At 33.3% G+C, this 12707-nt stretch overlaps 1 protein-coding gene across 3 annotated transcripts in view; it reads right to left on the bottom strand.

The window, feature by feature from the left end:
• LOC106879038 (FAD-dependent oxidoreductase domain-containing protein 2) overlaps positions 1–12707 on the bottom strand; it is a 145050-nt gene that overhangs the window by 20112 nt on the left and 112231 nt on the right. For all 3 annotated transcript variants that reach the window (XM_052967456.1, XM_052967458.1, XM_052967461.1), the window contains exons 4-7: positions 12543–12673; positions 11466–11586; positions 8578–8793; positions 2158–2324 (exon numbers count right to left, since the gene is read on the bottom strand). In XM_052967456.1, the coding sequence (XP_052823416.1) occupies positions 2158–2324; positions 8578–8793; positions 11466–11586; positions 12543–12673 (635 nt within the window). The remainder of the gene's footprint in view (positions 1–2157; positions 2325–8577; positions 8794–11465; positions 11587–12542; positions 12674–12707) is intronic.

Here is a 12707-nt window from a genome sequence, read left to right as displayed (position 1 = left end):
ATTATTATTATTATTATTATTATTATTATTATTATTATTATTATTATTATTATTATTATTATTCTTCTTCAGGCGGCGAGCTGGCAAAATTGTTAGCACATCGGGCAAAATGCTTAGCAGCATTTCGTCTGTCTTTACGTTCTGAGTTCAAATTCTGTCATGGTCGACTTTACCTTTCATCCTTTCGGAGTCGATAAATTAAGTGCCAGTGAAACACTTGATCGACTCCTCAAAAATGTCAGGCCTTGTATCTATAGTAGAAAGGATTATTATTATTATTATTATCATCATTATTATTATTCTGTAAACGAACTTGGTTATACAACAGGTTTTATATAACTGTCTTTGCTGATGAAAACGAAAACTAATTGATAAACCGACAAATTGTATAAGTTACATGTCCCGTGAACTTAGGTTAGAAATCTTACAAATGTAGAGGAAAATGACAAATATGATATCAATAACAGTCGGGGTTCTCTACAGACTTTTCTTCTACCCCAGACAACTACAAATATTATATATTTCAACACTATAAAAATAAAGTCTGACATTTTTAAAAGACAGACTAACTATATCCTAAACAAAAGTATTTTCTTTTTAAATCTGTAAATCTGAAGGCAAAATATAGCATTATGCTTTTCCAACAGTCTACTCCTACATATTTTATGCAGATAATAACAACTGTCATCATCATCATCATCATCGTCGTTGTCATCCTCATCATCACACACAAAAAAAAAAAATTATCAAAATGAGTAGGAATGGCAATTCTAATTTATCTCTTAAACGGCTTTCCATTTGAGCATTAATTGCATGTATCTGCAAATTAAACAATCTATATTTGCATTGTGCTTATTTTTTGTTTTTGTTTTAAAGCTGGAATCCTCTCAAATGCCAACTGCCCACGCTAGAAATGCGAAGTCATTCTTTACTCTTTTATTTAAACTCATACATATAGGTAAACGTTATTTGTTAAAGAGTTAGTCGTTTTTTAATGCAATTGTCTTGCTTATTACTTTCAGCTTTTAAATCAAAAGTCTAACCGATACAACTTCTATGTTTTCAAAAAGATTAATCATATGTAGATAGGTGGAAGGTAGTTAACTGAGAGACCGATAATTCATACCATCTCGCTGACATAGCTTTGAGCTCATGGCCAGGATATTTAAGTGAACGTAGTCCATAAATAATCACTAGGGATAAGGAAACACTAAATACCAAAATATTAGCATTGTAATACAGACAAAACTTTTTTTAGTTTGAAGAGTTGAGGTCGGGTTTTACATGTGTCACAACAATAGAAATAGACCCCCAAATGGGTCTACTTTAAAGTAAATACATCTAACTACCACACGATGAAGATGTCATGAAAAAAAATCAATAATTATTTTGATCATATGCTAACAAACAGGCTATATTTATCAAATGATCAGCATTATGGAAAGACTAAGTATAATTTTCAATTTCTACGTTCTTCTGTTTCGGGATGGTCAATTTAATTTTTTTTTTTTTATCAGATAACAACACGTGGTATAGATTCGTTCTTCAGTTCAGCTTTATTATTATTCCTATTTTAGTGTCCTTTGTCTGAAATCTTTCGTTGCACATCCGGTGACCTCCTCAATGTTTAGACCATTTTTTTGCAAAGACAGAATGGACTAAACAGGACAGGAGAAGACACCTGAGATTGAGAGTCACTGAAGCGGTCACAGGATGTGTGACGAAAGATTTCAGATAAAGAAAACTAAAATAAGAACAATAAAAAGTTGAAGTGAAGAACGAATATAATTGCGCGTTGCTATTTGGCAAAATAACACGATTTCACATGAGGAATTTTGCAAAACAAATACATAAATGTATCAATTTCTATGCTATTCTTGAAAAGGATTCTTTCACTTCATTGCTTTGTTTATTCTTGGAATCGCATGAAACCTCCAGGAATCCTCAGGGAAAAATCTTTTGTTTGTTTTGTTTGCTTTTTTTTTTTGTATCACAAAGCTTCAGTAAGTCTAATCTCCTTATGATAAATACTGCTGATTACATTAAATTCAAGCAGATAATGAAGACGTGTGACATTTGTCTGCTAATATATTGTCAAATATTTGAGTAGAATAAATGAGTCTAAAATTCATCGATAAAAAAAATTATTCAACTCACCAGTGTAACGGAAACCATGAATGAACCCGCCAGCACTCATGCGGAAATCCAAAGAATGAGTTATTGTACCAGAAAAATACATTCCAGGAATATTCGTGGACTCATAAACAGGTGAAATTTCTGGAAATTTCCTGAGTTTACCTGTGCCACGTTTCGGTTCAGTTGTACTAGAGAAGGGAAGTAATATAAAGAAGAAACGTAAGTACTTTTTTTTACCAACATAAAACGGAGCATAACACAAGTTTGTGCTAATTAGTTACCTTTGGGAGTGACATAGCTTGATTGACAAAAACAGTAGCCAATGTAGCTGTATCTTAATCGATTAATTTACCAGTACACAAATGATTACTTATTTTCTCTAAGCATAAAGGCCTAAAATTTCAGAAGAAAAGGAAAGTGCGGAATTGTTGCTCTACCATTGGATATTAGCAGAGCAACTGAAAAGATGCTTTCAGCAACAAATCAAAATTGTGTTATAAACACGTGTTACTGGTAACTTACTGTTTGATCTGCAATACTTACCACAATATACAAATTAATATTAAAGTTTTATTTATACATGAAAATGATCAGTTAAAAAAAGATAACCTTCATATTTTCTTACATATGATATAATTTTACCATACATAATGTACAAGAAATTCTATATTCTGTTGGATAAAGAGTAAGTTCTGTTATAGCTTTATTAGCCGAAATAGCTCTTAACTTTAATTCTCCCACCTCTTTCAGTTTCATCTGATAAAAGAAATTAACAATAACAACCTTTGATATGCCATGGTGAGCCCATATATTGCTAAAACTTCATCATAAAATTTCGGATTCTTCTTCAACTCTAAACCCTTGAAGAACTTCTAAAGAATTCAGAAGCCGCATTATTACACATATATACGTGTGCTACACATAAAAACATCTGAGATCGAATCCGAAAGTTCCTTCGATCGATACGGGTTGTTCCTTCCTTTTTTCTCTTCTATCGCTACAATGACCGGCTCAGCACTGCTGAAGGAGCTATTAGCACACTCTCTCCTCACAAAATGACTAAACTCACCCTTTGCTTCTCCACTCGTCACTCTACCTGTTTTACATCTTTCCAACACCGCACTCTTACCCCATTCCTTTCTCTTCAGAACTGCAGACTTCTGGAATTGACACACCGCATACATAGACAAACTAATATTCAAGAACTCTAAACGTTTTAGTTTCACTTGTCTCGAGGCCTCTTCAAATGTCATAGCTACCGTCCCTTATCTCCTTACTCACCATAGTAATAGGCATTCTAAAATCGTCTGTCAGCTATCTAATGATATCTTCTTGCTTCAACCTTCTGTTAAATACTTTCAACGTCACACAACATTTCTATCGACATTTTCAATATTTAGAGTATTAATCTAAACCTTTATCTCATATCTACATCTAAATCTATTTACAAGGATGCATATCCTGTGATTTAGGAAAATTTTATAAAATGGGATTCTTTCCGGTATTCTGTTTCCGCACACTCGTTGTTAACATCAGTTTAAAGCCAATTTCATTTAAACAGAATTGATAGTTCAGCCTTTGTCAGCTAATTTTCTCTTGTCTTTGATCTTTTAAAACATTTTACCAAAATTCTTTGAGCATATTATGTTTAAATTGCTAAATAACTTCATCCCCTCTCTTTTCCAAAGATCATTTCTATTGTGAAAATAGAGTTAATCACTCATGCCATATTCAATTTTTATATAATTAATATTGATGTTCAAAATATAATTAATACTGGTGCTTAAATTTATGGACTGTTATGAAAAATAACAGAAGCAATTATAGAACAAGTGAAGATAATTAACTTAAATTTAATGCAGCTTGAAGATACCACCACCGACGTCTTCTTGGTGAGACAACTATAGGACAGACTCTTAACTAAGAGCAAGTCACTGTTCCTAACATTCGTCGATCTGGAGGAGGCCTTTGAAAGAGACTGGGTAAGAAAGATTACTCCACTGGTGCGGACATGCAATAGATGAAGAAGTGATGGAAAGATCGTGCAGAATAAATAGTGATGGCTGATTTCAAAAGACTCAACTTCACAAAGGTGACAAAGTAACACTGCATATGGTGAGAGTCTGCGCTGAAAACACATCCAGTTTAATCAAGCATTGAAAATAACGAACGTAAACATGATGATGATAATGATGGTAGGGGGGCGGTATTGGTAGTGATCCCTCTGGAGCTACCAACGTGCCTTGAATAGAATTTAAGTAGATACAGAATATTTTGTAGCGCGAAGGTATGGATATGTGATGAAGTTTGCTTCACATCCATGTGAAACCTAGTTTAGTGCCACTGCATAGTAAATATTTACTACTATAAACTTGGCCCGACAAATGTGTTGTGATTAGAATCGGTAGCTATGCAGAAACCTGTTGTGTTTGTGTGGATATGTGCATACATATGTGTGTGTGTGACTGAATGTATGTATGAATGTGTCAGTGTGGAAGTGCTTTTATGTGTCTATCTACTTCTGATTTTAAACTTGTCAACACTTGATAAAAAAACAGAGTCTGTGATAAATATAAATCACTGAAGTACCAGACTTAACGAAAAAGTAAGTACTGCGAACGACATGGCGCGTATGATTCTTCAATGAGCTATCCTCGCATAAGCGAAACCTAATGACCGAAACAAGTGATATAGTAAGAGAGTAAATATCTTCAATAAAGAAAAAAGCCACAAAAGAAAGTATTAGTTCTACTACAAGAAAATATTTTTTTCTTTATTCACAGATAGCTGTGAATACTGTTGTGACAACAAAAGTGGTATATTCATTTCTATATAGCTCAATATATACTTATTGATATATACATAAATATATACGATGAAATATAAGCGTACATCATGTGTGAGTGTGTGTGTGCGTGTGTGTGCATATATATATACATAGATATACAACTATACAAGCATAATACATATATATATATATAACATACAATATGTGTATACATTATATACATACATATATACACACTTGCACATACGCGCACACATATAAATAATTAACGTAGCTTATAGTTTATAGCAATTTTGCTGTATTAACCTATACAAGAGTAACTGAATATTTTCCTTCTCTGTGAATATACAAAAATAAGGATAGTATTCTGACATGTTTCGTTGGTTACTCTTTAGGTGTATTTATTTTTTTTATTACAGTCAACAGCGTAAGCTTTATAAACTGTAAGCTAACAACATATCTATCTATTACACGCTGACAAAGTTTTGATTATTTATCATTTAGTCACGATGTCAGCCATTACAACTACATTCTGGTTTGTGTCTGATTTAAATAGCGATTCGTAACAAGTTCACTTCATAGTAAAAAAAGAGAGACGGATATTTGTCCTCTGAAGGGTGGTATGGTCAACAAGTTCTGAAACATGTCAAGATAATCGTTTTATTACGAGGCGGCTAAAAAGCAGTATCTATATTTGTTTATTTTCCACGGTGCAGACGTTATATAATGCAGATTGACAACAGCAAATTTATCTCACATATTTTAAAAAACACAAAGCACAAAGTATGTGTCTATGGAGTGCTCAGCCACTTGCATGTTAATTTCACGAGCAGTCAGTTCCGATGGTTGGATCGACTGAAATTCTCGTAGTCGTACCGCCGGAGTGCCAGTTTATGTGTGTGTGTGTGTGTGTGTGTGTGTGTGTGAGTATGTGCGTGCGCGTACAACTATATATACACATATATCCGTACCTAGATATAAGCTATCATACGTATGAATGTGCCTGTATGTACACGTATATGTGTGTATGTATACACTCACACACACACATATATGTATACGCGCACACACACACACACACACACACACACACACGCAAACATACACGCGCAAGAATTTATACATTAGGAAGAGAGATGGTGTTCGTTAAGTGGTGAAGACGTAAGCTGGATGTGTTGTATGCCTTGGCGATCTTTCCCTGTCAGATTACATCTGGGATCTTTAAATTACCAACATTAATTATAGATTAAATTGGAAAAATAATTACTAGACCCTAATCTTACTCCAGCAGCTATACTTTATTTTTAGGTAATTGCAGAATGAGGTACATTGGCTTGCTGCATAAAATTCAGTTCCTTTAGAAAGAGTAGCTTCATACAATAAATTATCTAATGTCCTATCCAAGGGGATAGCTTTTATCTCTCATCCACCTAACACAATAAAAACCGGAATTAGTAATTGGTTTTATGAAGAGTTTCTATCGGGAAAGGATTAACATTAAAAGTCTTAGGTCCCATAGCTCATTGTAAATGAGGTTTAAGTCATTGAAGAAGGTAATATAGAAAAATAGACGTTAATATTATATTGGTTCCAAATTTTGGCACAAGACCTGCAGTTCGGGGGAGGGGTTTAGTCGATCACACCGACCCTAGTGTTCAAGTGGAACTTATTTTATCGAACCCGAAAGGATGAAAGACAAAGTCAACCACGGCGGAATGTAAGCTCAGAACGTAAAGACGGACGAAATGCCGCTAAGTATTTTTCCGGTGTGCTAATGATTCTGCCAGCTATTCCAATAAATTAATAATATATTAACTTGATATTATATTCATATAAAAGCAAACTTTGTATACACATAAGCAAATACTTTTAATAGTTGGTGAATTCTGAAGTTTCAGGAGAGAAAATGCCTATAATGATAAAAATTAAACTTAAAATATGTATCTTGAGCCATGCATTCACAACGCCATTGATTCTGTTCAACAATGTGCTAAGACTTTTTATTAATAAGCGGCTATCAGATTACAATGATCAAAAAAAAAAAAAAAAACGTGGAAAATTACTCCAAGGAATATGTTGTCAATTTCTGAATCATCGAGCACTTTAAACTTGATATCTTGTCGGTATATTTACTTGCCAAAATATATATTTAGAATATAATGAATAATTTATGCTCTCATATATCTAAACATACACACGTATTCAAATAATCTATCTCCAGTATTCATGTCGTAAAAAGAGTTATGTGCATAGCTCAGCAGTTCATTTTGCTTATATTGACAATGTCTTTTGAAGAAGCGCGACAACTATAATTTTCTTTCATAGGAAGCAATGGCTGAAGATAATAAACCATTATCTAGGTAATTCATGTTGAAAATAATAATACAGGCAAACGGGAAGACTTGATGCTAATTTTCGTATTACCCAGTAACTCAATGGGACACCACTGGCAACTTAGTGTGAATGTTGTAATTTGTTGGGGAGGCATACTAACAATGGTTCTTCATTAACTGCTCCATATCGCTGATAAGATTTGAGATTAGCAATGAAAGATAGTAAAACATTCTTCAGTTGAAGTGTTTCCCGCCCTACATAAGTCAGCTATATTTCTTATGTTACTTAGTTTCTTAAAAATAAATATCTCATTATCTTGTATTGCTTTACCTTATTTTAAACTTATCTTGTTTTGTTGTTATAATATGTGTATGTGTGTGTGTGTGTGTGTGTGTGTATGTGTGAATATGTTTTTGAGATGAAGTTTTATTGTTGCTGTATATTGATTTATATAGACTGGTGTTCGCATTGTGGTTACTATAGTCATAAAAATTTTCGGTTATTTTAACTTTTGCCCTCAGATACTTGATGTATTCAGTGACATTTTGGAATCTTTTATTCTCCTACCCTACAGGTGATTTCAGAGTATGAAGGGGTCTAATAGGCATCTCAGCCATATCTCAGGCTTAAGTAATATCATATAATCTTAAAGTATTCCGTGTATATGTTTGTCATTGCTGGGGATAATAGCAAATCTATAGCTTAGCCTCCTTCTTGCTAATATAGGCCAGACCTGATTTGGAAGTATAATGTTCGTACACAGAGCATCAACATTTTTATCAGCATGCTGATACGTTTCCTAAACGAAGGATTCGATTTTAGTTTGTTTTGAGCCACTCATACAAAAACAACAACATGAGAATAACCTTTGAAAAGGTTCAGATGTTATGTTTGAAATTCCGAGAACGTTACCGATAAAGATAAAGCGCCTAAAGAAAATCAGAAGGCACAACAGCCGAAATGCGGTGAGAATAACAACCAAGATAAGAACATTAATCCGAACAAATAAATGTAATAATACATGACATGTTTGACCTTTTCTTATTTCATTTAATCTTAGTTTACATTATTTTATATTGTCTTATTTTGATATTCAAACAAAAATATTAGCCTTATAGTTAGAATAATTTTAAACAATATAACTCAGGTTGACAGCACACTATATTGTATCAACACAGGTTTTCAAGGCTTAAGTTATAAATATCCAAATTTTGTTTCTTGGTAGAAATTTTTATTTGCAGTTTGTTTTAGCATAACTCACAGTTAAATATACACTTTTGAGGAAAACATTCAGGCTTTAATAAATAGATGATGCTTACTTGTAAAATAGTTCATCATCAAAAGTGAATCCTAAACATCTTATAATAACATCATAGGATTCCCGAAACGCAAAATTATCAAAGAATTCGTCGTCTGTAACCAACTGGAATTTTCCATTCTTTGACATCAGCTTAGTTTCGTCAGAAAGGAAAGCTTCTGCAATGCCATCCAAGGACTTTAGCTGATATGTATCAAGCACTCCATTGTTCACAGCACTGTATAACGAAACCAGAAACCAAAAAAAAATAAATAAAAAATAGTAAATTTAAAAGGAAATTATTCAAACGCTCCTGTAAATAAAAATTTAATGAACAAAGGTGAACTACCTTCGTCTAATGATTAAACTAATTTAATAATTGATCTAAAAAAAAATGTGTTTTACTAAACCTATTTGTAGCTAATAAATGCATAAAGAATCAACATATGTAAATAGTTGTAGGAACAAAGTATTGTTGTTGGGTGAAATTTAAGACATAAATGAGGATTAACATTTCAGCTCTTGAATATTTATATTTCTGTTACAAATGAATAAGGAATAAGGTTGTTAAAGTTGTTAAAGTTATTGGTTCGACATACTAAGCTCATATTTAAGGCTTGACCTATATTTGAATTTTTAGAGTATCCAACGCATTTGATATACAGTATTTGCTTCAGTGCTTGATAGGAGCAAGTAATAAGTAGAGTGGCAAAATCGGTAGCCCACTGGATAAAGTATGTTATGGCATTTAGTTATATCCTTAAACAAATTCTACATGGATCATATATGATTGTAGTCTTTTAGGGTGTCTACATCTACTGTGGAAGTCAGAGTGACAGATTGTTGTGTTGAAGTCCATATCCACCTTAGGTTGGATATGCGCTGCAATGAAACAATGCGGCCAAGATCACTAGTCTTCGTACAACTGCGTTACATGGCTACCAAGCACTAAGAAATGACGTAAAGTCAGCAGGTTCTAGTTGTAGCGGTGACGCTATATGCTGTGGCTCCAGGCCTGCAAGACTGATGCATACATCCTAGACTAAGTGGTTAATCCTCCTATTCTGCTAAACACTGCCCAAGCTGCAAATGAATACTTTGACCATATATGCTGTCAACCTTTCAATCGTCATGAGTAAACAATCTCCCGGATTGACTGACATTCGATAAATAAGTCATCAGGGGGCGTTCATCCACCTGACAGCGTAGGGAAGATATCAAATATAAAAATTTGGCAATAGCTCGGTGAGCAATCTATTTTTAACATATAACACTTTGGCATACCAGTTATTCTGAATTATAAAGTAGTTAACTGAACGTTTCGTCATTGTTTTCCATAACCTTATTTTATATTCAGTTCTATAGAAAGCTAGAATAAAGAGTCTGATAACATTTAGCTACTCTTTTGACGAATAAACTTTTTACTAGTTAGCAAGTTTTAAAGATCATTAAAAGTATTCTTTCTTTTATTGTTAATTACAGTTGGCGTATCGTAACAATACTTGCTACTTTAGTATTAACGTTTCATACGAAATGTATTACGATATCATCGAAAATAATTAAGTAAACGATGAAACCTTCGAACATCGCGGAATATTTTGCAGTTGATATGGGCTACCATTAGTCACTTTGAGATTCAATTCGTCCTATCGTCAAAATATATTTGAACGTTTCGTTACTTCCCTTCTATTTTTTTTATTCTTTCGTTTGAAATGAGTTTTGACGGATGAAAACATAGATTGGTATAATGTTTTTGTTTTTTTTTTAAACATCAACCATAAGCACACCTATGTAGAATTTGTATTCTGGCCGTATGGTAAAACGAAAGAAGTAATAATTGTAAATTGTAAGACTTTTATTTAGTCTTTAAATAAGACACAAAAATATTGTATAGTAAAGGATTTTGTATGTCCATTTGCTGCATAAGCGAAGTGGACTTGCATCAAGTAATGAATCGAAAATAGTTTGCCAAGTTTCACCCCACAACAATCCTCGAAATGTTTTAAAATCATTTCTGAATACAACAATAAGGAATATTTCAAAGCCCGAAGCAAATTTTGTAAAGTAAATCACGTTCATTTCTATAACGCCTGCTATGTAACTGTTAAATAAGTGAGGCATTTAAATATTGATTTCAAATTCTGGCACAAGGCCAGCAGGATTGGGAGAGCGGGGGAACTGATTACATCGAGTTCAGTTTTCAGCTGACATTTTTTGTATCAGGCTGGAAAGAATGAAAGGCAAAGTCGACCTCGGCGGAATTTGAACTTACAACGTAAACACGGACGAAATACCGATTTCTTTAGTACCCATAAAGGGCTATACAAAGAATTTTTAAGACATCACAAAACATAAAAACAGTACCAAACGCAAACATAAATCGGAGTAATTAAAATAAAATGATAATATGCAAAAATGAAACAAATGAGGCGCAATGTCCACTCGATCCCCAAAGTCGGGTGGTTACATTTATCCAGTTTTTCACTTTTACGTTCAACATCATGTAAACATTTTTATGAGTCTCCCTCAACTTCTATCAAATTCATGCTTCTGGTCACCTCCTCCATATCCAACTTGATTAACTTGGTTTCTAGCGGCACTGGCTTCCTCACCGAGGTGGCTTCGGTATAGCTCTCCATACTGGAGACACTACCACTTGCCATAGCTGGGAAAAAAATGCAGCAGCTCACGTGAAACGTAACCGTAATAATTCCACAAAAATCACAATTATTCACCGAGACAGTTTTCACAAAGTAACACAACAGTATTCACAATAATTCACGGAGCCGTTACACAGCTAAGCATTTTACCCGGAGTGCTAACGATTCCGCCAGCATGACGCCTTACTGAGACATTTAAATATTGAACAGAAAGGTAACAAAAAAGTTTTCTCCACGAGAATATGCTTACCGAAGATCTCCAACATAATGAGTGGCCCACGCTAGTCTAACCCTGCTTCTAGCAACCATATGTATTACATTAGTTGCACCATAAATTGCATTAGCAGTTTCAAAAGCTGAGTTACCACGACCTTTCAAAATAGAAAAAATAAATATTTTGTGGGTAACATCAATGTTCAACAAACAATATCTTTCTACATATTTACTCATATTTTATTCAGTTCGTATGCTTATAGCTTTGTTTATATGTCTAAGATAACAGGGAATTATAGTAGAGATAGACAATTACGAGATGTATAAAAATAATAATTTCCATTTAAGACATTTTAAATTAGGAACTAATTTGCTGATACAGACGTTAATTATTCAAAATTTTATCTTTAGAGAAAATAACATCAAGTTTTCATCAATAATTGGAAGAACACTGATCATTTGTTTCAGTCTATGTAATTCTGTTTCACTCAAATTACAAATGAGATGTTGGTCTTTAGAAAGACACACGCCTAAAAATATGTACTTGTTCCAATAATTCAAGCAAATTTCCTAGGAGAAAACAGGAGACAAACAGGCAGAGGTGGATCATCATCATAAACATATGCTTTCATTAATCATAATCAAGAACGATAACAGTGATCATCGACATCCTTCACTAGTCATCGTAACCATCGTCATTGTTGCTATCATCTCACTACCAGGAGAAACAATACATCTCGCTGGCCACCTGATAAGATGGGTATTTTAAATAACGATCTTATCCTTATTTATATAAATTTATATATATATATACATATATATGGATGTACTTTAGCGACTGATATATTGGTATATTTTAAATACTGATGTGCATTGATCTATGGCAGAATACATGTATAATTAAATTGATAAACCTATCTGAAATTCTCAGCATTTTTTATACCTTTGAGTCTCGGATCTTTTACCTGAGCACTTCTGGCTACTGGCTATACAATAAACAATAAAACTTTACTATATATATATATGTGTGTGTGTGTGTGTGTGTGTTATTGTGTGATTGAGTTTGTGTGTGTGCCTATCCAGTAAAATAGAAAGAAAAATATTAATAGCTTACCAAGTATAAGAACTGATTTTCCTTCAAAATCTTCTGGATTAATTGAAATAGATTCATATCCTTGTGTGAGTTCAATTCCATCGAATCTGGGGATGTTAGGTTTCCACAAGCCAGTTGCAACAATCAACCATCTGTATATATATATATATATATATATATATATAT

The sequence above is a fragment of the Octopus bimaculoides genome, chromosome 1 (assembly GCF_001194135.2).
Source record: "Octopus bimaculoides isolate UCB-OBI-ISO-001 chromosome 1, ASM119413v2, whole genome shotgun sequence".
NCBI lineage: Eukaryota > Metazoa > Mollusca > Cephalopoda > Octopoda > Octopodidae > Octopus > Octopus bimaculoides.
The sequence above is the reverse complement of the archived record's forward strand: the minus strand, read 5'-3'. Positions and strand labels throughout refer to the sequence as shown.